This window comes from Mustela putorius, unplaced genomic scaffold (assembly GCF_011764305.1).
Source record: "Mustela putorius furo isolate JIRA1106 unplaced genomic scaffold, ASM1176430v1.1 tig00000228_pilon_pilon_pilon, whole genome shotgun sequence".
In the NCBI taxonomy this organism is placed as follows: domain Eukaryota; kingdom Metazoa; phylum Chordata; class Mammalia; order Carnivora; family Mustelidae; genus Mustela; species Mustela putorius.
The window spans coordinates 18,068,959-18,095,914 of record NW_025421322.1 but is presented as its reverse complement, the minus strand read 5'-3'; the positions used below and the strand labels follow the sequence as shown (position 1 = coordinate 18,095,914).

General features: G+C 38.6%; 1 protein-coding gene across 5 annotated transcripts in view; it reads left to right on the top strand.

Annotated features, from left to right (window-relative positions):
- Nucleotides 1-13,734, top strand: part of TRPS1 (transcriptional repressor GATA binding 1) — a 255,662-nt gene extending 241,928 nt beyond the window's left edge. For all 5 annotated transcript variants that reach the window (XM_045078067.1, XM_045078068.1, XM_045078069.1 and 2 more), the window contains 2 exons: nucleotides 3,808-3,930; nucleotides 7,019-13,734. In XM_045078067.1, the coding sequence (XP_044934002.1) occupies nucleotides 3,808-3,930; nucleotides 7,019-8,080 (1,185 nt within the window). In that variant the 3' untranslated portion in view covers nucleotides 8,081-13,734. The remainder of the gene's footprint in view (nucleotides 1-3,807; nucleotides 3,931-7,018) is intronic.
- The last annotated feature ends 13,222 nt before the right edge of the window (nucleotides 13,735-26,956 follow it).

Genomic DNA, 26,956 nt, shown 5'->3' with positions numbered 1-26,956 from the left:
TTGTAGAAAAGGAGAAATAATTATTATTATTTAATATTATTATTTAAACACACGTGTGCACATATAGAGCCATGGACAACATATGACCCTAATGATGTTTGTAAAGGAGAATTGGAGCCTTGTTCTACCTGATTTTGTATCCTCAGGACCTAGCAAGTACCTAACTTCAACTGCTCCTCAAAAACAAGTGTGAATTGTAAGATTGGAACATTCCTTAATTCTCTTGATTTTCTTTTCTACAACATCATTAGTTATCTCTGCCCAACTGGAAGTAAATTTGTCGATCCGCATGAGTGACATTTAGAAGGAATATTTTTTAGAAACTTGTTTTTTTCAAAACTAGGAGTAACTTTTAATGATTAAAAAAATAATAGCAGGTGAGATTCTTTAAATGCCAGTAGAATATTTTCAATTTTATTAATGTTTAGTCTGTCAAGACAGAGCACTGTCCTAGGTGCCTGGTACTTAGGATATCTTAGGAGTCATAATTTCTGTCCTTAACAAGCACAGTGTATAGGAGGATGACAAAATATTTTAAAACTCTGTCATGCGTGATAAACTATGAATGAAATAAAGTCTTTGGTGCCTTTCTTTCTCTTTAACGAGGCCAAGTTTGTTTTTCAAAAGTGGGGTGAGGGAGACTCCTATTCTGCCTTCCTTTGGCCACAGACCTGCTTTTCTGCATGTGATTGGGCTAAGGATGTTGGTAACTTCAAAGAGATGCTTTACTCTGTCCAGCCAGCTTACACAGAGCGACCAGGTCAGGCTCTCAGCTGTTCTGTAGCTGAGGGCTATGTGGCACAGTTACGATTCTGTGATCACACAGCTAAGGATACTATCCACGTGGGCCACCTTCTTTGCTGCTTCCAGAAATTCCAAGTGCACCAAAACTACAGTGAACCAGTGCTTACCAAAGCAATAAATGTGTTTAGAAGGGAGTTAACTCAATATGTGAAATATTTCTCACCTCCCTCCTACTTCCCACCCCCACACAAGTACGCTCCTATTGAATCCTAGGTGTGAACACCTAGATATTTCACTCTGACTCAACTTTCCATTCTCGTATTTGAGAAGATTGTCACAAATGAACTACAATTGATAATATCCAACTGTATGTCTTAAGCATCTCTATTATGTTCAATGAGAAGATTAAGGAGATGGAAACAAAGCTAACCAACTATTTTTCTTGTACCAAAAAATAATAATGATAATTGAATCCCTTTGACAAATAGCTAACTTACTGAGTGTTTACTACATCCCTGGTACTATACTAATTGTATCCATTTGCCCACATGCTACAGTGGCTCACACTTTAAAGGTGGGGAAGTTGAAGCTTTGAGAGGCTAAGTAACTTGCCTAAAGTTGCACCTGGCAAAAGGCAGACATGTTTTGAATGCAAGTAGTCTGACTCCTAAATCTGATTATTAACCTCCATGCTATACTGACTCTGGGTAAATGAATCCAGAGTAACCCCTGATGTCTTAAATAAGATATAGTTTTCCCAAAATATACCTCTTTAGTGGAGCCTAAGTGCTGCTTAAAGCAAGATAGGCCTGTGGAAACCAGTGCTATAATTTTAGGACTTTCCCTCTAACTAATGAAGGGCATTTTCTTTGCAAGAGAATTAAGCACAAAATTGTGCAAGGATTGAAACGCTCTCAGAAACCAGGATTACACCCACTTTGGCGTGCTGTGTCAAGCACCCAGGGCATAAGGAAAGAAAAGCAGGCTGGAGTGAATGGTTACACATTCAGATTTGAGTCTCAGCCATGTATGTGGGTTAGTTTCCAAATGGACATTTACAATGCCTTTATGTGGATCAAGTTGGTGTTTATTTGCCAAACGTGTTATTTAGATCTAGGAAAAAGATGGCGTGACCTTAGGAAAGTTTCACAATTATAACCTAACTAGGCTCCTCAGCTTACTTCAGATAAAGGGGGGCCCCAGAATGTTTGATAAACATAGCATCTAGTAGTTCATTGATTTTTCAGGAGGGGGCAATCTCTACTTTTGCAGGAGGTCCCAAATGGGACTTGTGGCCTGACACCCAGCGTTTGCCGTTGCTCTAACCGTGACATGTTCCTGGTCCCGACTTGGGCAGAGAGGGAGAAAAAGGGGAGCCAGAGATTATCTTTGTGCAAAATCTAGCTTTTATTACATCACCTAAAGTAGCACGACCTGCTACACTAATGAAATCGTGTTCTTGGTTGAAAAGGGCAATTGTTAGCCTGACTTTGTGCGCACTAAAAACATTCCCCCAATCTTGTTAAATTATTGCTCTCATTTCAGATTTTTATGGCTGTGCAGCTTACCAGCCCTCATTTCTTTACGTTTCATTCATTTTCCTTGTATTGATGATTAATGGAGGATGTCGAATGTTAGAGTGAGCAGGCATCAGCAATTGCAAGATCATAATTAGTTTAGCTGACGAGGGCCTCTGATAGCACTTGCATCTGGATGGAAAAATTACCCTATAGGGAACTGGCTGCTCACCAGGTCTTTTTAGTGATACATTGTGAAACACCCGATGAATCAAATGCCCTTTCAATGCCAAGAAAGTGTTCCAGTCTTGAAGCCAAAATTATGTCTGCAGAAAGCTTTCCATTTGAAATGTATCAGAGTACAATTATAACCATTGTATTTTCTTGGCAGGGATAGCACTGGTCTACAGTATGGACTCAAGTTAAATAAATTGCCTAAATTTTATGAATCCCTGAAATTTTGACTTACGGTATTTGTGATTTTAAATTTATAATAAAATTGGGTTCCAGCAACATTTTTTCCACTCCTTATCTAACGTGCATATTTTATCATTAAAGGCTTCGCTTGCTAGAGAAAGGAGAGTGAAGTTGCAATTCAGGCTTTCTTTTTTTTTTTTCTTGCAGCAAGAGCATTTCATTTCCTGCCTGTTAGTATTTGCGCCTACAAACACAGCCTGACTTTTGTTTCAGTGAGTTTAATGGAATCATGACTTGATAGCAAGAATGGAACAAGCAATACTAATTATCTACTTTTAAATATTCTTAGATTTATTTTTGAATCTGGTGATTACAGAATTCAGCCCACTAAAATCAATTTGTATTCGGAAACGCTTGTGATTTCCAAGTCTGAGGCAAATAAAATAAATAGCCATTGATGGAACTAGCTTGTCTGGCTTCCACAGGCACCTCATAAGCGTTCTCAGTAATACTGTACTTCGAGTTGGCAACAAGTTTCGACTGGTCCCCTCAGCTCTGGGAAATAGATGGTGTTCTCTTTCAAAGTTTACCATTGCAACCCCCAAAACTAGAACTGAGTGTGTGATATTCTCTTAATACTTGTGTTACATGAATGACATCCAAAAAGACACAAATCAGGTTTAATTTTAAATGGTTTATATGCCGCGTTTTCCACGCTTCACTATATTTTTAAAGCTCAGGTAGCCTGTGCTCCCCCTTCGCCAAAGTATATTAAACACATCGCACGTTCTGTCTTATGACTTTTGTTTTGACACTTTTAGAAGGTATATTTTAGGGTTCAGCATTTAGGAGCCATCATTAAAGGCACAAAACCCAAAGTTCAAAAAGTTAAAGCTGTGTCTGTGAAAAGCCTTTGGTGTTGCACACACCTCATCCATCACTGTAGGGTTAATTATAATGAAAATCAGTGGTGCCTATTAAACACAATTGAACCTGACCTCATTATGGGCAGTGTGGTTTTATACTGTCATTGTTGCTAGTCTAAAGACAAAACTCCTGGGCTGATTTGGTCTAACTCCACTGATCATGTGACTCACCTCTGACCTTGTGTTTTTTCCCCCTGTTTCAGAGGCGTAGAGGCTCGGGTGTTTTTTGTGCCAATTGCTTGACCACAAAGACCTCTCTCTGGCGAAAGAATGCAAATGGTGGATATGTATGCAACGCGTGTGGCCTCTACCAGAAGCTTCACTCGGTAAGAGCTTGTTAGACTGTTTGAGGAAAAGCTTTATAAAGCAGCCTGGTCTGTCGTGTGATGTGTACCATTCCCTGGCTTGAGATGCCTGCTCCCGCAGAGTTTAATACAGTCACTCGGAGAGCACCTGTAATTTATGGTGAAATGGACTTAGATGTTATGGGGAGATATATTTGAGATCATTAGTAATGCATTATGTTTCTTTTGATACAAACGAGGAAATGATTGATTTCTGGGAACTTCCCATAACAGATCGTTGCTCTAATGGTTATCAGAATTTGGTGAAATTAATTTAGGCAGGAAGGAGAAACCTTGAAAGTTCAATATTACATAAAAAGTGTTTTAAAAGGAGGATTCTCCTATTTCACATAAAATACAGGGCAGGGAAAGAATACTCATTTCCACTTTAAGTTCAGAATTTGCAAGCGTCATCTTGGCTGCTCTGGGGACTAGAAGTCAGGCACATTCAGAAGAGTGGTCCTGAGCTAGGACCCGAGAATGCCAGGTAGATCTTGCCAGTTCTTCGGGGGATATATTCAAGGAAGGTATTTCAGGACCTGAACGGCTCACATCCCAGCAGAGTAAGGTGTGAAGGCGCTTTGTGTTTCAAACTCTCTGGCTGGCTTCTTTCTGTGGCTCACCGAGGTACTTCCAGAACTTTCTTCTCAGATTTTAGTTAGAATCCTCTCATAAAGTTTAACTAAATCTCACAAATTCCCCATCTCTATATGCATTTACTTCCTGAAGGATTTTTTTTTTTTTTTAAGTTTAGGAAGTTTATCTGCTGACAAGAGCTGCCTTTAAAAATAGGAATACCCCACTTAGTAAAAAGAAATCCATTTCCCTCTGCCTTTTTCATTTTGTTTGGCATTTTACCATAGCTCTTAGCACAGCCAGTGAATAAATTACAGCTACAGGGAATACAATTTTAGACAAAACGTCCTCATAAATGGACCATTGGAAGCACTCTTTAAAAAATGCCTGCTGCCAACAATACTAATTGGTGGTAAACTGTAAAGCCTGAGTTATTCCATGTAGCTAACAGAGAGATTCTCCCTCCACTACATCACCTTCCTTTAGCTTCACCTTCACCATTTTAGCATAGCAATAAGCTTTCATTTAATGAGTACTGACATTAATGATTTTAATTGAACTCTGGCCAATCACAGGCCAAGAATTAATTAAACTACTGCTCTTCCAGACTATGATAATTTAACAACTGTGATATAAAGTTATTTTAGTTATTTTAATATTCATCTCTCCAGAGGCAAGCTGTGTTCAGTTTTGAGTTTCTTTACATCTTAAACTTAAATACGAGACCAGTGCTCTAACCCCTGAGCTACGGAGCCTGTAAACTTAAATACATAAAAGTTATGCATACATCTCATGTCAAAGACTGTCACAAAAGTTATAAAAGTTTTAAAAGGATATTAATGCAAATTTCTGGTTTCCTTATAGGTAGATATTAAATACTGCATATCTTCATAATACAAATAGGAGCTTTTTATAAGGAGCTTTTATTGAACATTCCTGAACAAAATAAATATCCAAGGAATGTGGCATTTTCCTTCTGAAACCAATAATTGAGTTGTCAGTGACAAGTGTGTTATCTTTCTTGCCTTCAAAATGCCTCTGTGACAATAGAAACATTCCAAAAAGGATTTATATTTATATTTTGTTTAAGATATGAGAGGTATCTCTTGCATTAAGGTACATTCTTTCTAGGAATAATTCACAGGTTACATATTTTTTAATATATATGCATATATATATATATTTCACATTCTGTGTAGAAATTATTTGATTTCAGTAATCTTTTAGAAAAATCGGGTATTAGCCTGCTTCAAGAGTTTTCTAAATTTTTACCTATAAATATGCATTAATTTATTAAACTTACTCTTTTTATTTTATAAATTGAAGTTAGAGCTCTCGCTGCAAGTTAAAGTTTTTGGTATAGTTTTATCTATGGGTTTTAGTCCTGTAATATAAATGCCTGTTGAACATGTACATGACTACCATACAGTGCTTAAGCTGAATAAAAAACAAGCCTAGTGAGAGTCAGCATTCTAACTAAGTACAGAGTAGAGTGACGTATCATGTATTTGTACCAAAGCTACAGAAGAATTTAGAATTTCAACAGAAAACAAATGCTTTACCTGTTGATAAGTAAAATTTTCCAAAGCGATTATATAAAATCCTGTTAAACTTGGAGAAATAAAAATGAGAGCTGGGGGGTGGGGTGGAAAGTCTCCCACTGATAGGGCTTTGAGTACCTGATATCTTTATTCATGATTCTGCTCATTTGTCTTTATTTTTGCGTGGATATATAATACTTTATATTCACATTTGCAGTGATTTAGAAGCATACACATATTTGTCAGCTCAGGCTACCAAAACAAAATACCGTAGACTGGGGGCTTAAACAGCAGAACAGATTTTCACATGGTTCTCAGGGCTGGAGGTCTGAGGTCAAAGTCCCAGTGTGGCCTGGTTCTGGTTGGAAAGCTCTCTTCCCGGCTTGGAGAAGGCCTCTTTCTCTCTCTGTCCTTATCTAACCTAATTGGCCTCGTAAAGACCGGCTCTCCAGATCCAGGCACACTGTGGGGTAGGGCTTCCACATGCGAACAAGGGGACCCAGTTCGGTCTGCAGCACTGTGTAACGTTGCCGCAGTTGTCCTTAAAGCCTAGCTCCCGTGTTCCCGTATTGACATCCTAGTGCATGACTCAGGAGTTGAGAAATAATTGCAGAAAAATCGTGTTTCCTCAAGGAACTTTCTACACAGTTTTATCACTAAATGATGCAATTTCAAAATCTATTGAGTTTGGGAAAGCTGTTTTTAAGTAGATGAAAGTTTTCAGGGCTCCCTGCAGAGTTGGACTTGATTTAATTAGGCTAAAATAGTGTGCTTTGGTGACTGCCTCTGATCCTGCTCAGGGCAAGAGGAGGAGATTTAGTAAACCTATAACGTCAAGTCCTACCCTTGCTTTGAACTTAAGTGTGGTTCATGTTTGTGAGGAATTGCTAATGAGTTTTAATGTATTTTCTCACGTTTCCCTTTTATGTATTGTACGTGTGTGTTCTCTGCAGACTCCCAGGCCTTTAAACATCATTAAACAAAACAACGGTGAGCAGATTATTAGGAGAAGGACAAGAAAGCGCCTTAACCCAGAGGCACTGCAGGCTGAGCAGCTCAACAAACAGCAGAGGGGCGGCAGCGAGGAGCAGGTCAACGGAAGCCCCTTAGAGAGGAGGTCGGAAGACCATTTAACCGAAGGTCACCAGAGAGAAATTCCGCTCCCTAGCCTGAGTAAATACGAAGCCCAGGGTTCATTGACTAAAAGCCATTCTGCTCAGCAGCCGGTCCTGGTCAGCCAAACTCTGGATATTCACAAAAGGATGCAACCTTTGCACATTCAGATAAAAAGTCCTCAGGAAAGTACTGGAGACCCAGGAAACAGTTCATCCGTGTCAGAAGGGAAAGGAAGTTCTGAGAGAGGCAGTCCCATAGAAAAGTACATGAGACCTGCAAAACACCCAAATTATTCACCACCAGGCAGCCCTATTGAAAAGTACCAGTACCCCCTTTTCGGACTTCCGTTTGTACATAATGACTTCCAGAGTGAAGCTGATTGGCTGCGGTTCTGGAGTAAATATAAGCTCTCCGTTCCTGGGAATCCGCACTACTTGAGTCACGTGCCTGGCCTACCAAATCCTTGCCAAAACTATGTGCCTTATCCCACCTTCAATCTGCCTCCTCATTTTTCAGCTGTTGGATCAGACAATGACATTCCTCTAGATTTGGCGATCAAGCATTCCAGACCTGGGCCAACTGCAAATGGTGCCTCCAAGGAGAAAACGAAGGCACCGTCCAATGTAAAAAGTGAAGGTCCCTTGAATGTAGTAAAAACAGAGAAAGTTGATAGAAGTACTCAAGATGAACTGTCCACAAAATGTGTGCACTGTGGCATTGTCTTTCTGGATGAAGTGATGTATGCTTTGCATATGAGTTGCCATGGTGACAGTGGCCCTTTCCAGTGCAGCATATGCCAGCATCTTTGCACGGACAAATACGACTTCACAACTCATATCCAGAGGGGCCTGCATAGGAACAATGCACAAGCGGAAAAAAATGGAAAACCTAAAGAGTAAAACCTTAGCACTTAGCACAATTAAATAGAAATAGGTTTTCTTGATGGGAATTCAATAGCTTGTAATGTCTTATGAAGACCTATTAAAAAAATACTTCATAGAGCCTGCCTTATCCAACATGAAATTCCCTTCTTTTATTCTTTCTTTTGATGAGTAGGTTACCGAGGTTAAAAAGTGAGACAAATGGTCAGTGAGAAGAAAAAACAATGGAAGATGGTAAATAGTCATGTTTTAGAACCTGGTTACGTCAAAAAAACCATCTTGGCAAATGGGTACTGTGGAAACGGTCCATAAGAAGTATCACCTGACTCTCATGATTACGTTTGTCGAGATGGAGATCAAACCTATCTAGAATTTTGAAAGGGTTTACATATTATGATCCTAATGCAGTATTGGGCTGGCCATGGGTCCATTTGTTCACAAACCCGGACGTTGTTGCCTAAATTTAGAAGTATCACGAAATCCTAGGCAGATGAGGAGAAATCTACTCCCCAGGGCCGCGAAAGGAAAATGGCGCCTCTTCCAGCAGTCTCCTCTCATTGACCATGTTTCCGACCTAGACCTAGAAATGCGAGCCGTGGTTAGGCTTGGTGAGAGAGCAGCAGGGAAGGTGACAGCCGACGGCACGGGGATTTTGGCCGGCCCTGCCTGTACATACACATGCACACCCTCTCTGATATTTTTGTCCTTTAGATGTTCAGACTCCTTTCAAAAGTAGTCCTTTTGTCGGCAATTTAGGTTCATTTTGTCCAAATATATATGCATCTTTACAAAACAGTGTCCTCAGTGCTTATGTAGTCTTTTTTTTTATTTTTTTTTTTGAAGCCAGATGTTTCTTTCTCGTATGTGATAAAGCGGTCTGGATTTGTTTTTTAAGCCTCCTCTTGGTCACCAATCTCACTTGGCACGTTTTATAACTAAAGGGACGCCCCCCCCGCCTCAGTTCAAAAAGATTAGATGGATACAAAAGTTCAGACCATGGGCTGAAATTTGTTTAGAGTACATGGTATTTCTCTACAAGGTAACCTGCTGTATTATTTATTTTCTTTTGGTTAAATAGAAGTTCCAAACTTTGTGGCCAGGCAGCGTCTAAGGTTACGTTACCACAGACTGACAGTTGGTATATGTACCAGTCATTCCCTTCATTAGATTTATACAGGTTTAGTTAAGTAGCATTAAATAGGATTCTTAGAAGTCTATCTTCATAGTACTTTTAATACTTAAGGCTTTGTAAAACTATCCATGAAGGGAAAGCTCCTCAGCATAACTGCTCAGGGAAATAGGGCTACATAACTGAACATTAAGTAATTGGTTAAAGGTGCTGTTAGTCGAGCCTCAATGCTTGCTACAAGGATGTATGTACAAGGACTGACTTTAATAATTTGCATTATATTGTCCCAACCAGTAGTTTATTTTTTGCCACGGAGATGTAGAAGATATTACAAGCTACTGGATGCACTGTCAGATTAACTTATTTCATTAAAGAAGTTGGGAAAACAAATAGGAAAAAAAAAAACTTATTTTTCTAGTAAATATTAATGTATTACATTTCAAATAATGGTGCCTGACATATTGAATAATTATTTTCTACAGTGTACGTATGCAACAAAGATACTCCATCATGCATTAGAGTCTGTTCTGGCTCTGCCTAGCTGTTTACATTTGCAAATGTAGCAAACAAGGTAATGAAGCAACTATTTCTATTGCGGTAGATACCTTTTTTGTGTGTGTGTGTGTGCATTAAAGTTGTAAACGGTAACATGAAACAAATGGAAGTTCTTGATATAATGGTATGGAAAACAAGAAGGAAATGAAAATATTTTTATGCCTACTTAGGAAAAAAAAGGGTAGCACTATTCATTCCAAGTACTTTTTTTTTTTTTAATTTTTAAGCTCTTAACTCACATTGTTATGCTTAAAATGATAAACATATATCCTCTTTTTATTGCTTTTGTCTATGTTTCGGATGAAACATTTCAGAAATTATTTTGATAAGCGCTGCTGGCCCCCGCAGCCCTGGTGTTTTTATTGCGTTCTGTAGCCGTGTTTGCACTCAGTTTTACAGAATTCCCAGTTGCTTTGTATTGTTTTGTTGTGTTTGGGTTTTGTTTCTTTTTCCCAGTGCCAGGTCTTTGTTCCTTCAAGTTGGATGGCAGGTAGAGTTCAAGCAGTTTGTGACTGTCGTAGTGAATGAAGTTAAAAATGTCTTTCTGATGTGTTGTCATTTCCATTCTTGCATTTTTGTTTTCATGTTAAAAACAAAAACAAAACAAAACAAAAAAAAAAACAAAAAACAAAAAACAAAACAAAACAAAAAAAAAGGGAGAGAAAGAGAAGAAAAAGAAATCAGGACTAAGCCTTCAGCTTCAGTTTCATTTTGAAAGGACCCTAGTCTCATCTCACCTGTCTAGCTCTACTCTTCACATAAGCTGAAATCAAGAGGTGGAGTGAGGACCTCTGACATGCAAATTATGTGATGCTGATTTATCTTTCTTAGGAATGTCAGTGAATGCATCTCAGGATGTACAGTCAGACTTGAGAGGTGGCCATTAAAGATCTCAGAAACAGAGGAGATGTCCCAAACAACAAAACAATATTTCATTTTCTTAGTAAAAAGACTAGTAACAAGGTACACTGTGGCAACCCTTAAGCAACATTTTACATGGACTGCTCAAATCAGCAAAATGCCAGAAGTTTGGTGAACTTGGGCAATATTACAGGTATGACTCTTTGGGCAAAACTACTCCATAAACAATTTCTCCAGTGTGTCAGACACAAATAGGTTGTTCATTTTTGGCATGTATTCCTTTTTCTTTTTCTTTTTTTTTTTTAATCTGATTTTTGTTTTCTCAGACATAGTAGTAATGATTAGCATTGGAAAATACATATCACTATTCTTGGAATATTTATGGTCAGTCTACTTTCAGTAGAATATTCTTGGATAGCATTGACATGATAGATCTTATTCCATATTCCTTTATTATTGATTATTTTATTTTCATTTTTGTTTTCATTGTTATACATATTTTGATGGAGAAGAGGTTGGGCTTTTTTTTAAAAAATGAAAATTTATTGTAACACTAAAATACCCCTTATTTTTGGACCTTTGAAAAGCCTTTGTTTCATCTCTCAAAATACATTATAAAAATGGTTAGTTGTTATTTTTATTTGGTTTTAAGGTTTCCGAATGATTTTACCTTAAATTGTGATTTTTAAATGAGCTATTTAGGTACTTATTCTTTTTTTTTTTAAGGACTTTGGAGATGATTTAGGAATTTTTCCCTCTTGGAAAAGGCTTCCCTATGATGAAAACTATATGCCAGCTAAAATTGTATGCCATTGAAAAACTGTCAGTCTTCTGAAATTACTTGTTTCTATTCTGAATCAAGCTTTGAGTCAAACTTTAGGTCAGGACCAGCTCATGCATTCATTCTGCCTTTTCTTACTCTTTCTTTCTCCCTCTCTCACTCATATAATAATACTGTTGTTTGGGATAGAAAAAATCATAACAAGCCAGCCCACCTTGGAAGGATGTGGATTGAGAGACACTACAGGACTCTTCGGGAATGAGAAAAGGATGGAGCTCTAACCCTTAATGTGTTCACTCTGTAGTTCAAAAGGAAAAGAGTGTGCCCATTCTTCCTACATGACATATTGAGATGTTCTTTTTAAAAAAAATCAACTTTTAAGATAGTGATGTTTTGTTCTAAACTGTTCTCTTTTAGTAAAAGTAGATTTTAGAAAACAAGCATGGGGATTCTTTTCTAAGGTAATATTAATGAGAAGAAGAAAAAAAAAGTGATTATCTTTAACAGCTCTTTGTTGAAGCCTGTGGTAGCACATTACATTTATGATTGCACATGTGCACATAATCTATTATGATCCAATGCAAATACAGCTCCAAAAATATTAAATGTATATATATTTTAAAATGCCTGAGGATATACATTTTTTTCTTAATAAATTGAAGAGTACCAATACTATTGCTACTAAAATAATTATTAGCCTTCTGCTGTGTGGCTGCAAAACATCACCAAGGTGACCCATCTTGAGATCTCTGAACTGCTGCCTATTGAGTTAGTGAACATTAACGCAATTCCAGAGTGGGGATATCTGTCATCCAGTGGTAGAAGCATGGAGGAAAGAAGCTGGTGCTCAGCTCCTGCACTGTATGCCAGCCTTTTGCCTAACGTTTACATGAGCTCACAGTCTTTGGGTTGAGGGTCATGGGAAAAAAATAAAATAAAATAAAATCGAAGGCGTCTTTGTTAAGCCAGTAGGTTAGAGCTTGCTGGCCATCCCTAGATCACAGGAGAAAATGGTGGGCTTGAAAATCAACCAGAATATGAAACTAAATATGCTAACCAAAGGTAGGTACTATTAGGAGGAATCCCATCAGTAGGCAGCTGTAAATGAGAAGAGGGTAGGAGGACATGCATTGGGACTTGGAAGGGCTGTGTTACTTTCCCAAAGAAATATCCGGCCAAGGACAGAGGGATGGCTTCTTTGGAGAACACTTCCTTTCGGTTTTCCATTACTGTTTCATAGACAGCTGAGTCATGCATTCTTGATATTTAGAAATTGTCCACAACTACTGGCAGTAATTAGGACCTCTGGAAGATGCTAGGGCAGAAATGGGTGAAGTCAGGGATGAAGAAAATGTGAAATTCAACGTTGATCCACACATGGAAACTGGACAATGTATGCTCATGTGTTGTTGGCCTTGAAAGGAAAGGTAGAGCTGTAAGCTTCACTCTGTCCTACACCAGAGAAAAGCAAGAGTAACTTTCTGTGGAAGTAACATTTTTAGCCTTCATCAGAGAAGATGGTCCTTCAAGACCCATAAGTCCCAAAACTGGATCCTGATTCTACCCCCGGTTGTTGATTTCATTTTATGACCTGCAGTAAATCACTTTTTCTTTTTGTTCCTCAGGTTCCTCACCTGTAAAATGGAAAAAATATATTAATAATAATAATATTAATAATAATAATAATGATAATGTAGTACTTGTTTTGTAAAGCACTTTGAGATCCTTGGTTGAAAGGCACCATGGGAGTGCCAAGTATTATTATATGGCCAAGGGGCTTATTTAAACTCTCAGTTCCCAAGGGCCATGAAAGGTTGGGGTCATTTTTGTTAAACATGAGCTGTAAATATCATACTAGACAGCCTGTAGTGTTGACTATAAAGAGGCAAAACTATTACAAGGCTGATAAAACAATAGTTTCTTAATGGCTACCAACAAGGCAAATATCACAATAAGAAATGCCAAATTTCTTAGGGTGGACTATTGACAACGTGGATAATTGTGGGGTGGGGTGGGGTTGGGAAACATCTCAAAATGCCAATGTAAAATTAACTTACAGCAATATTCACCAGCAGAAAATGTCTTTCATATGGAATGATTTCATGTTGCTAAAGAAAAAATTCAATTTGTAGTCCTGATTTGAATATTAGAATGTTGGCTATAATAGTTCTGTTCTTACAACACATGGAATTTTTTTTTTGTTTTATTTAATTTTGTTTTTCATAGTGCATGTTCATTTCTACTCACAAACATGTTCTTGGTGTATTTCTTATGCAAACAATCTTCAGGCAGCAAAGATATCTGTTACATCTAAACTTGAATAATAAAGTTTTACCACCAGTTATACATAATGGCGTTGGTATGGTTTATATGGATTCACTTTCATCCACACAGCAATAGGAAATACAGACCATTGTAACATATGGACAGGCTCTGATAAATTGAGATGGTGAAATCAGATCATTTTCGAAAATATTACTAAGATCTAAAAGGCCTGGATTCTCCTACTGATGGATCTTATGTTAAAATATATATATATATATATATATATATATATATATTTATACACACACACACACACAGTTCACACAGTTTCTTGAGGAAGGCTAACCAAAAAAAGTGCTTATTTCAAAAACATTCATTGAGTATTAAGTATCCAGTATTGAGTATTGTGTAATGGTTATGTTACAATATGTAAAAACTCCTGCTTTTGAACCTTAACTTTGATTCAATTCAGTGTACCCACATAGAATGTAAAGATCCTGGTAATTATCTCAAAAAGTTTATATTGATATATTACATGTCTTGTTTGTTTGCTTAAAATTTGCTTAAAATGAAATTAATCAGAGGAGGTTTCCTGAAGGATGATTTTGAAAGAGGGAAGAGACAGAAGAAATCCAGGTAGGAGAAGGACATGGGAAAATTCAACCAAGTGTTTGTAGCCAGAAAGAAACACACAGAAAAGACAGAACTACTTAAAGTATTTGTTTATGTATTTACTTACTTACTTTCTTACTTAAAGTATTTAAATAACTAATTGCTTCAGAAGATTTGTTTTGAAAATTTCAAATTAATTAATATCTACCCTCCTTACACAATCTTCGCTTCTGATTTTTGTGAGCCTAAATTAATAAGTCAATGTGTTTATTTATTTGTTTGTTTTTTCTAGCTTTCTCTTCTCCCTTGTTTTGAAAACAGCAGAGCCTAGACTTTGAGGGGCTTTCATAATGGCGACAAGTTTGTTTCACAGCTGGAGCAACATTCCCCAGATAAGAGTGTAGTAGTAACACTTAATGTGATTTCTTTACTTAGAGCCTGATTCTCCTATGGGGACCACTTTTCAGATAAAGTTGAATACACTTTGTTCTCACCCAGAACTGTCAGAATCCCATGCAGAAAGAACTCTGTAACCATCAGCTGTTTACCATGGTTTGAGGGAAAAGAAGAAGAATGAGTCAGCACTATGAGTTCTCACTCACCTTTTGGTCTCCCATCTCTGAGAGGGTAAAACCGGGGTCAGAAACTCAGTTGCACAAAGGATGCAGGCAAGTCGCCCGTGTAGGGGAGCCAGTTGGGTGGAGACCTGGGGAACCAGAGGGCTGTATAAAGGTAGCCTTTCCTCAGCTCTAAGAACAGTGCCAAGCTGACTTGGGTTGCAGATTTTCAGTTTTCCAGAAAAACTGGACAAAGGGAATTTGCTGTGAAATCTCTAATTTTTAATGTCTGATTTGACTTTTTTTTTTTTTTTAAATATTGTAAGCCAAGCAAAACACTTGTTCAGAATAAATTCCACCCCGAGACAGGCAATGTGTGACCCCTGGAGCTTGAACAATAGTGAACTCTGGTAACTGGCAGGGAGGAAATTGGGCAAAGCGCTGAGGTTAGCTGTGGTTCCTCTGGGTTTTGTCTCAGGTCCCAGTGCACCTCCAGCTCTGCCAGGAAACCCGAAAGCACCGTGGCAGCAGCACCTGCCTGATTCTTTCAGAGCCAAATTTGCTTAAGACGAAAAACATTTGCTCAGAAGACAAGCAAGCCTTCATTTTTGAGCATACTGCTAATTAGTCTGTCCTTTTATTCTCCGTCTTTGTAACCCCCAAGTAACGTTTTGGGTTTTTTTTTCTGTTTTTAACACTGGGATGAACAAAGAAACTTTAAAAACGATTGAAAGTTGCTAAAGTAAATGGTGAGCAATGTCCAAGCCCCTCTCCAAGTCACATTTTTGAGTGAAAATAACAGCGGTAGAAAAGTAGAGCCTAATAGTTGATGGAAAAGGAGAGGTTTTTTTTCATGTTAGAGCTGATTGTTTTACTGCAAATATCTAATAGATATTTCTCTGACTAAAAATAAGCAATCTTTATAATTAAATCTCATTGCTACTTTTACAATGCCGTTCTCCAATATGTTGGATGTCAGTAATCTGAAAGTCACCTTCCCTAAGTGTTAAAGTACTGATACACAATATATTACATGAGATAACAACCCATTCTCCCAACCTTTTTGCGATAACAACAACAGAACATGTAACAAATACTAACCTTTTCCTTCAGGTAAACAGACACTGGGATAGCAAATGCGATTAGCAGGAAAATATCAGAGAAATTCTTTAACTTATTCCCATAAATAAGTGCATTTCCAAATTAAAATTGCAGAAGGACTCAACTGTAAGCAATTTCCCAGGAACACTCACGAACTCAAACCCCACAAATACATCACAGACTTCTCAGAATGTACACCACCTCTCACATGAAAGCAGTTTCTGCCTTCCTCCTGTTTACACATTAGTCCATTTTTAGAGTTCGTATATTCTACAACCAGTGGTGTGTTCTTCAGACCTTAAATCGCCTTAGGTATTTTCTTTCAACATAGCACATATCACCCAGTGAATTAATGGATCCGAAAAAGCATAAATGCACCAGTTAGTTTACAAAGATCAATTTGATACCATCATGATGGCTTATTTTCTATGATTTTTTTTTTACGTTGCTTTGATGATTTTTTTTTCTATAGCAAAATTATCATTACTGTTATTTTTTGGTGGTGGTGGTGACTGTGTGGTACAAGCCCAGGCTTCGTAAATTCATTGAGCAACGACCAAGTGAGTATTTACTATGTACCAGGCACTATTCCAAGCATTTGGACTGCATCAATGAAGAAAACCAGACCAAAACTCCTGTTTGTATGGAAAGGAGACAGACAATAAGCATACATGCACAATAAACAAATATATAAATAGCCTTTCATGTTGGAAGCTGATGCATGCTCTGGGGAAGAAAAGCAGAGTTCAAGGCCGTAGAGTGGATGGTTGCCATATTCATTAGGCTAACTAACAGTACAGCTCTCATCTGAGCCAAGACTTAAAGGAGGAACTGGCAGAGTGTGCAGCACATGCAAAGGCCCAGAGGTGAGAGCATATCTGGTAAGTTCGAGAAAGAGCAAGGTGGCCAATGTGGCTGAGGCAGGCAAACCAGAGGGAGAATATTTAGAAACTCACTCGGAAATGAAAGTATTGAGATTAGAGGAGATCAGGTCATTTAGGACATTGTAGGCCACTCTGGCTAGTACGACTTTTATTCTGTCTGAAAAAGGGAGGTATTTTAGTGTTTTGAGCAGAGGATTGTTATTTGATGTATGTTTAAATGGGAACATTCTCTTCTATGCTTCCAATAAATCACAGGAGGTGAGGATACAAGGACAGAAGGAAGGAAACCAGGTTGGAAGCTAATTTAGTCATCTCTGCAAGAGAGAACAGGAGCAGAAAAGCAGTTAAAATTCCAGAAATCATTAGAAGGAGAACAAACTAGATGGCCTGGATGCGGGGTGGGTGAGAAAGAGTTGAGTTAAGAATTACTCCAAGATTTTTAGACTCCAAGTCTAAGCAAACTGGAAAAAATAGATTTGGTGGATGGAGTTTGGAGTGGGGAGGAAAAGGAGTTAAATTTGGGACAAGCTACATTTATGGTCCAAAGGTCAAGTAGACTGTTAGATCTAGGAGTTGGAAGTTAGGCATTAGCCTTAGCACCTAGACAATGTTTAAAACCATAAGACTGGCTGAGATAATTGAGGGAGGGAACAGAGGTGGAAAAACACTCAGTATTTGAAATCAAGACAATGAGGAGATACTAGTGATGGAAACTGAGGAGGAAACCACCTGTAAGATAGAAGGAAAATGAGAGTAAGGTATCTTGGAAGCCACGGAAAATGAAAACCTATCACGAAGCAGGAAGCCATTGACCTTAGAAAATACTGCTAATAGGGCAAGTGGGAAAACGCTCATTAATTTTGGCAGTGTGAAGGTCACCGGCAGGGTGGGCTGTGTACTTTGCAGGGCCCAGAGCAAACCGAACCTGAAAGCCTCCGTGTTCAGAAATTCCCAATTTCAGGACGGCGGCATTGGGGCTTCCAATGAAGCTCAGGACCCCGTGCCCCTACCTGGATCGCATGCCCGTGTACCTGCCCCTGATTGGCAGGGCATCGACAAAAACGTTTGATCAACGGGATGGGAAGGGAAAGTCTGAGGGAGTATACATGAGAAGACAAAGAAAGGTTTGCAAAACAATATCCCATTGGGGGAGTTTTGCTGTAACATGGATTGGAAAAAGGAATGATAAGCTGGCAAGAGATGTTGAATCAACAGAAAGTTGTTTGGTTTTGTTTTAGAGTGGGAGAAATAAAAACATGTTCCTTTGCCAAGGAGGAGGATACAGTAAGGAGGGCTTTATTCATTTTCCAAAAGAGAGGTGGATAACAGCCGGAGTCATGTTCTTCGATAGACGAGTGACTGAAAAGAGAGAGCATCTCACACCCAAATGGAGAGAAGGACTTTGGAAAAGCAACTGGAACCGTTCACATTCTCAGTCACAGCTGGCAAAGCAGACTCCAGTAGACACAGACATTGGGACATGTGTAGCTGCAAGAGTCGAGTCCCCGAAAGCTCTATTTTTTTCTGGTGACACTCCGGTTCTGCCTATTACTCCATTCAGAACTCCAAAGCATTTCATTCAGAATGAAACAAGACCACGGACACATTAAAGAAGCCGATATGGCTTCGTTCTATCCCAATGGCATGTGGATATTTGGATAAATTCAGAAAACTGTCACTTAGCTGAAAATAGTGTTTGAATCTCACTTAAAAAAAGCTTCTAGGGACGCCTGGGTGGCTCAGTAGGTTAAGCATCTGCCTTCGGCTCAGGTCATGATCCCAGCGTCCTGGGATCAAGTCCCACATCAGGCTCCTTGCTCGGCGGGGAGCCTGCTTCTCCCTCTGCCTCTGCCTGCCATTCTGTCTGCCTGTGCTTGCTCTCTCTCCCTCTCTCTCTGACAAAAAATAAATAAAATCTTTTTAAAAAAAAATTGCTTCTAAAAATCTGCCCCAACATATTCATCTTGTTGAGCTCAGAATGTTATCGCTCATTTCTTAATTCTATTTTTTAAAAGCATGCATTTTGTTATGCTAATAAGGAACACCACAGGAAGTATGGCCTTCTTAGTTTCTCTTAATGCCATTTCCTGAAGTTACACCCCATAAAAGGCAGAGTTTTACCAAATTTTCCTTATGACTGCGATTGGTTTTTTTGAGTGCATTAATTCATGCTTGCTGAGTCCTGATTCTAGACTCAGAACTGCACATGGGCGGTAACAGACACAAAAGAGGGTTCAAATCTGGTACTTACTCTTGATTTTTCTTCAAGCATCCAGCTGATTCAGTTAGAAGGTGGCTTAATTTTAAGTTTTTTCATTTGGGAGCATTTTCTGAATCTTTCCTTATTGCATTTCATTACATGATGCGTTTTAGTGCCCTTAAGAAGAAGTCTCCCATTATCTTAGTAAAGGTTTATTGAAATTTTAGGAGACACTTCTCTTTTATTCCCACTATGACTTTTAAATAAGAGATCATATACTCAGCACGAAGGCTCTGGTATTTGTTAACAGTGCAACTCACAGCAACTTCTTCCTTAAGAGTGTTAACTTCAAGGAAAGCACTTAAGGAAAGTTATCTTACCTTTTTACTCTAATAGAGTAAAAATGAAAACTGGAAAACCCAAGTAAAATGAACTGTAATGACCCACAGAGGTGTTAGAGAATGAAACTGGTTTGGTTTTTCCAATATATGGTTCTTTAACCTGTAATCCAGCAATCAGCCAATGCTATTTTATTGGGGAGTTTTCTTTGCCAGTGGCAGCTGTCCTTGCCCTGTGTCCAGCCATCACACTCCAACTTGCATGCAAGCAAGTTGCCTCACAGGCCATAGCAAATGTTTACCATCCCTGAAAATCACCAAGTAGACTGCCTAATACCCTTACATTACGGACCCATGATGTTCCCTGAGACTTCAGTATTCTCAAATGCAATGGAAACCTCTTTTTCTAAATGGGTGCCCATTGCCCCTCATTTCCCAGACAGTCTCAAAAAATTTTTTTAAAGGTTTTATTTATTTATTTGACAGACAGAGACCACAAGTAGGCAGAGAGGCCTGCAGAGAGAGGAAGGGAAGCTGGCTCCCTGCCGAGCAGAGAACCTGATGCGGGGCTCTATCCCAGGACCCTGGGCTCTATCCCAGGAATCTGGGATCATGACCTGAGCTGAAGGCAGCGGCTTTAACCCACTGAGCCACCCGACTGAGTGCCCGACTGAGGCACCCCGACAGTCTCAAATTTAAAGATTGCCGGGAAGCTGGTCTTGATACCTTTGGTTGAAGTCTGCAGCGAAGGCATGCGGAAACCTTTCTCTCTTGATGCTTTTGTGTCTTTGGACACCTACTGCCCTTCCAAACCCTATTCCCTTACTAGCATCTTATTGTCCGGAAGGAAATGGGTTGTCATTTGCCTTTGAAGACGTGAGATTTTTCTTCGCCATTTTCAACGTTGTTTCATGAACAACTTCCAGGCACACTTTCTTTGATTCAAATCCATGGCCTCGACACCTTAACAGACTCCCGAGTAGATACATTTGCATTTCAATTAACTCAGTTTAAAGATGAACACATCATTCGCACAAGGCCCGCTCCTGAGTGTCTCTTTCCCAGATGGTGCTCACGTGCTCGAGTGTGCTGTAGTCACCAAAGCTTCCTCCTTTTGGCCTTCCTGCCCCAACCACTTTAACCTCAAAAACAAACTCTAAAATGTCTTAAAATTAACAAGAATTGTTCTTTTCAAGACAAACACCGATACACAGCTCTGTTGATAGTTAAACTCAACTATGGAGCGCTCTTTTACAGAAAAATATGTTTTTAATATTTTTAAAGGTATAAATACCCAGAGAAAAGAGGATTGCTTATTAGCATGCACCACTGCTCATGATGACTTTTGATAGTGAATGATTTGAAGGTAGACTCAAGAAATATAACTCAACAGTTTATAAACATTAATACATTACGTTGTGTTTTAAATGTCTTTGATCTGAAAGGAAGGAAGTCATGAAAGATGACAACAACAACAAAAACTGATTTAAAAGTTGTAACATGCTGACTTCTATTTCGGGGACAATTTTCATGGAATTCTTGGAAAAGTTTTATAAACAGTTCCCATAATATAAAAAAACAGAGGTACTAATAATTAATGTTTAGGATCCAACCAGCCATCAAAGAGATTCTTTATTTTCCTTTTTTAAACTACATTTTTCCCCTCAATGCATGTTTGTTGGTGGACTATGATTATTAATAGAAATAAACACATGGTGAAATTCTGGCAAGTCGGTTTACATATAATCATCCATTTACCACTTACCAAACATTCAGAGTTTATAAAAGCAGACAACCAAGGCAATCGACAGCCGTCTTACAATAAGCTAAAGAGCCAAGGCTGGCTGGCTCTTGAGGTGCCCTATACAGAGTCCTTCATACAAAGAACTGAGCTCTGCACCTTCTGGACACCTGTTAGTCTTCTATTTCCTATGATAAGTAAGTTAATTTGGCCGTATCCACAAACGTTTCTAGAAATTCTGTTGGTTACAAGTAACATCGTTACAGATGTGATCCTTATGTATGGCGTTCCGTCATAATGGGTTTGGTGGTAAATAAAATAACTAGGTCATTATTTAATTCTCAAATTGTCAAAACCTAACTCTCAAAATGTTATAAACAACAACAACATCATTCTCATAGGGAGAGTGAGCATGTGCAAAAGTTCTAATTAAGTCCTTAAGGAAGGAACAAGCACTAGGACGAAGCTGGTTCAAAAAAGGATATGAAAGACTGAAAAGAAAGAATGCTGGAATAAGATTGCTCAATTACATATGATACAGTTCATGTCCTGTTTGGCAGTAATGACCATAACCTCTAGGGTTGTCTTCGTTACTGAATAAGAAAATCATTGTGACTGATCAGTTTTCTATAAGGTAACTTTATAGAAAAGTAAAATACTAATAATAATTAGTTATATTCTCCAGGAGAGTAGAATGATAATAAACCTTTTAAATCATGCTTAGTATGACCTCAGAAAGTAAAGCAGTTATTTTTGCCTCATTTCCCAACTTGGCTATTTTTTTTTTCTTAACAAATACAGAAGCATCTGGAAAAAATTAAAACATTTGCATCTTTCCAGAGTATATACTTTTCAAAAGTGAAAGTCACTTCTCCCTGTGAGTTGTGTTATGAATTATGTGTTACGTTTTATGAACTGTGAAAACATTAATGTAATTTTTGTAAAAAAAAAAATTAATTTTATTTTCCAGACATAAAACTGAAATCAAATTCACCACAGTTTCAAGATAAGATTGCTCAGAAAAGATCCCTACTTCTAGCTTATAATCAATTATAAGAAATTCCTTATGGAAAATTATATAGAGATAAAAACTAGGGGATTCCAAATATCTTTGTGGGGAAATATAAATAAGTATTTTTTAATATTTTGAAGTGAGTGATGTCTCATGGAAGTGTCACATTAGACTAAAATTCAGATGAAATTTTTCTGCTCTCATTCAATATTTTATAAATCACTATAGCTTCCTTTTTTTCCAAAGCATTGAAGACTGTACCAAAAATGCCCTTTGGGCAGAGGATATTTTAGATATTTCTCTTGGGAAACCAAAATGATTCTCCCCACCCACTACTATTTTTACCTATCCCTGCTATTCCAACCATTATTTTTTAAATGATGGGCTGAGGTTACAGATACTAGTTACAGACAATGTCTTCTCCAACTACTTGCCTTTGGTCTATTTCAGAAAACATTTTTATATCTACCGGAAGAGGGCACGGAAGGGAAGAGGAGGTAAAACAATTAGAATGACTGTTGCTTGAGCCGAAAAAAACCAGCTCATTTATTCCTTGTTCTTGGTTTGTAACATTGTCTCTAATATCAGTGGACATTGAATAGACATTTTTTAGATTAAATGAAATCACTTGGTAATGACTCTGAGAATGTCCACTAGGGGAAGAAGTTTTAACAACAACAATAACAAAAGTGACATTTGGGAAATGTTTTGAAATGCCAAGCTTTTGGAATTGTCTTCCTTTCTTTAATTTAATACCTACTGAAATCAGTCACTAAATAAATACTTATTTAGTAAATCCTGAAGGGCCAAGATTTAGCCGTGTTTAAGCAAGGAGCCGGAATGCAGGGGACAATCTATATCATTAAACGTACACATGAGATACAGCCGTACTCAAGTTTGATCTGGACTTACTCATCTGTGGTCCTCACAGCTTAGTTACATCAAAATCAAAAAAGTTCTCTGATGTGCCTGTACCAACTTTTTTTTTTTTTCCTTGAAGCAGTGAGGATATAAGGGGGCAGGGGGGACGCTTCCCTGAAGTTCCTTTGGAGTCTGGAGGTGGATAGCACCTTGTGGGCCAAAATATACATTATAGACAAACTTCCACTGGGGAAAATGTGCTGTTTGTCAATTTTTTTTAACATAGTAATTTCATAGTTCTTTCATCCAATACTTATTCAGGTTGATTGAAAGACATTCCTCGACTATATTATGACAAGTACACCTCCTGTCCTCTAAGACACTATGTCAGTAGGTAAACACATTCATACTAAAAACCTGGGCCCCATCCGAGCTCTCTCCCTTTTCCCCCTCCCCTCCCCTCCCCGCAGTCAATCTTGAAACAAGCCCTGCTCATTTCACCTGCTGTGCAGTTTTCTCATCTGTCCCCTACCCTCTGCATCTCTGCCCCGGTTGAGGCATCTTTCTTCTGGGTCATGGTCCTAGTGTCCTCCCTGGATATAGTTTCTACACTGCTGCTGGGTGAGCCCTGCAAAATGCAAAGCTGACCTTGTCATTCCCCTGCTTCAAGACCTTCATGCTTCTTGCTTAGTTTACAGACGAAAACACAAGAGTTTTTGCGTTGTAAAGCCTTCAGTGCCTGGCCCCCACGGATCTTGAAAGCTCATCACATATTACGCCCTGGTAGAACGGCACTGGTTCTCATTTCACAAGCACATCAAGGACTTCTCAAGTCTGCATCATTACTTGTAACGTTGCCTCTGATAGGAGGGTGTTTCCCGCATTTATTTGCCCATCTATCTCATTACTGAACTGTCAAGACTCAGATCAGAAATTACCTCTAGCATAACTTCCCTGAACAGAGCCCTGAAAATGTCCCTCCTCCGGACTTCCTGGCACGTGCCTCTCTTTTCACGTACACCATGCTGGTAGTCTACCTCCCTCCGCAAGAGCCACACTTGAAAGGTAACTGAGGTATGACTGAGCAATTGATTGTTTTATTTTCCTTGTATTAAATTAAGTAACTGTATGTGGCCGGTGCTGTTCTACAGGGCAGTGCAGCCCTGCATTCTTCCTTAAAGGCAGTTTCATGCTATACTGCTTTTCTACTGGGAAAATAACACCAGCAACTCCATAGCTTTTCATGCCTTTTGTTTCTACGGTAAAAAGCTCCGTAATTAATTATAAGTACTTTATGTGTATTAATGTTATAAGCATCAAAGGGTCATTAAAAAAAAAAAAAGAAGGACTTCAGTTTTACTAATTTTTTGAATAATTTACTATGGCTAATATACGGAAGTGATGTGTGTTATAATAATAAGCCCCTGCCTCTGGGGCAGCTGAAACACGCTTTTCTCCCTGGGCCTTTTTAACCACTGTGAAAAATTGATTACACTTCATTTGATCTCAGGTTTATAGTATCAGTGTATTTATGTATTTCTGGGTATTTTTGGTGGTTTTATACAACAAGGAGAAAGCAAAAGCTGTGAATAATTTTCAAACTTCAACCTTAATTTCAATATTTTTAAATTTAACTGACAAGGTAATTATCCCAGAAATTGTCCTAACTCAATGATTTGTGAAACTATGATTGTCCCATTAAAATGACAGCGTACTCAATCAGGAGAGAAAAATGGTTCTCTGAGGTTTGGCCCTATTAAACCGGTTCTTTATGTTATTATCCACTTCTCCTTTCGAATATACGCAGCTGTGTGTTTCCATGCGTGTGAGGAAAAGCGTCCCAGCCAGAAGATGGCTGATGTTAGTGCAGAGCATTGGAGCAGAGGGTGAAGAGTGCAGGTTCTGCGGGCAGACTGCCCGACCGGAATCCCACAGGGCTACGTCACACTGGTGGTATGATGGAAATGGTTCAGTTGGCCACTTTCCACCGCTGTTCCTTCATGTATAAACAGGGACAATCACTGGCTCTGTCATGCCGATCTGGACCGTGCTACAGTAAAACCCCTCGTGTCTGAATTTTACAAAGCAAAGAAGCATTATTTTTTGCTAATACTGCACGCCCCTCGCAGATCAGCTGGAGGCTCTGCTCCACATGGCGCTTATTCGAGGACCCAGGTAGATACAGCAGCCATTGTCTGGACGATTGCCAGTCACCATACCAGAGGGGAAAGAGCTCAGGAAGGTTGTCTCCAGCAAGCGCACTCACCTAGAAATGACCCACTTCACTTCCCCTCATAAATCATTGGCCAGATGCAGCTCCAAGGCCAATAGTGCAAGCTGACCGCGAGCACCAGAAGGAGGCTGCAATGTTCAATGACAAGGCACTGATGATTACCACAATAATTACGCCTATCGCATATACTAAAAAGTGACTTTACACAAATTACCTAGAACGGGACCTGCGGTAGATTATTATTAACTAACGAAGAGCAAATGTGCGAAGTGTGAAATTAGTTGATTCCAATTTCATGTCAAAATACACGATTTTAGGACTCCAAGTCTGCTAAAGCCAGCTACTCTGAGGGGGAGGGGGGAAGATAACAGTGAGGTAATCCAGAGAGTTACTACTGTACTTTAATCAAGTATGATCTCTTTTAGAAAGATATTTAATTCCTTCATGCAAAAGAATCATCATTTATTCATTCATTTTTATATTCAACAAGTGTATAAAAGTATTATGCTAAGTGCTGAGGATACAGTGGTGAACTATTAATACAGAAATGGTTTCCGCCTTCAAGGGAGATGACATGTTAAGTATATAATGTGTAAATAGTCACTTAGGATTGCAATAAGTGCCACAGAGAATTTCTATGCAGACAATGGAATGAATGATAAGTATTTAGGAATTTTATAGATCTTTAAAGTGTGCATTACATTTATTCCTCTATCATAGAACATTTATTATTAAACATCAGTGAATCCTGTGGTCAGGACCTATACCAGGCACCAGAAAAACAAAGATCATTAAGACAGGGTCCTTTCCCCAAGACTGTTTCCAACTGTGTCCCTCAGAAATTTCCATAGAAAGAAATAATCTTAATATGGCACAACAAATACCAGGAGTGAAATAAACTGAGTACCCAGGACAAGGATCTATTACATACTGGGAGAAAGAATATGAGAAAGAGCTTCTGCAAGGAGCATAGACCTGAAATCAGGTTTGACGTATCATTAGGAATTAAATAGACAAAGATGGTGAAAGCCATTCCGAGTGGAACATATGTAGAGGAATGACGTTGGAGATGAATATTACAAGGAGTTCACAGAGCTTGGAGGGAGGGAGTGGTAAGGGTCAGTTTGGAGATCCTACTAGGCCAGGTCAAGGGGTTTCTAATGCCATGCTGAGTTTGTTATGCCAAAGGCCATAGAGATGAATTAAAGGAGTTTAATAAGAGAGTATGACTGAGATTTGCATTTTATAAAGATGTCTGTAACGGGTGGAATGGCTGGATGGAGACGGAGACGGGAAGAAGACAAATCAGTTAAAACTTTGCTGCCACCATGACCAAGTGGGATTTATTTCGCACTGGTAGGGGTGGGCATGTAAGGGTGATTCAACATACAAAAATCAACGTAAGACACCACATCAAGTGAACAGGATACTGGGCAAAAATAATATAATCATCTTGGTGGATTTAGAAAAAAAAACATTTGACACAAGAAATTTAGAAAAAGCATTTGAAGATATTCAACACTTCTTCATGATAAAAACACTGAATAAACTAGGAAGAGAGGAAACTTCATTTATTGAATACATGTGAAAAACAGGTACATCATACTTAATGGTGAAAGAAGACAGAACCATTTCCCCCTTTCCCCCTAAGATCAGAGACAAAATAAGGATGTCTACTTTTGCTACTTCTTTTCAATATTGAATAGGTTCAATCCAGCTCAGTTAGGCAAGAAAACAAAATAAGGAACATCCAGATTGGAAAGG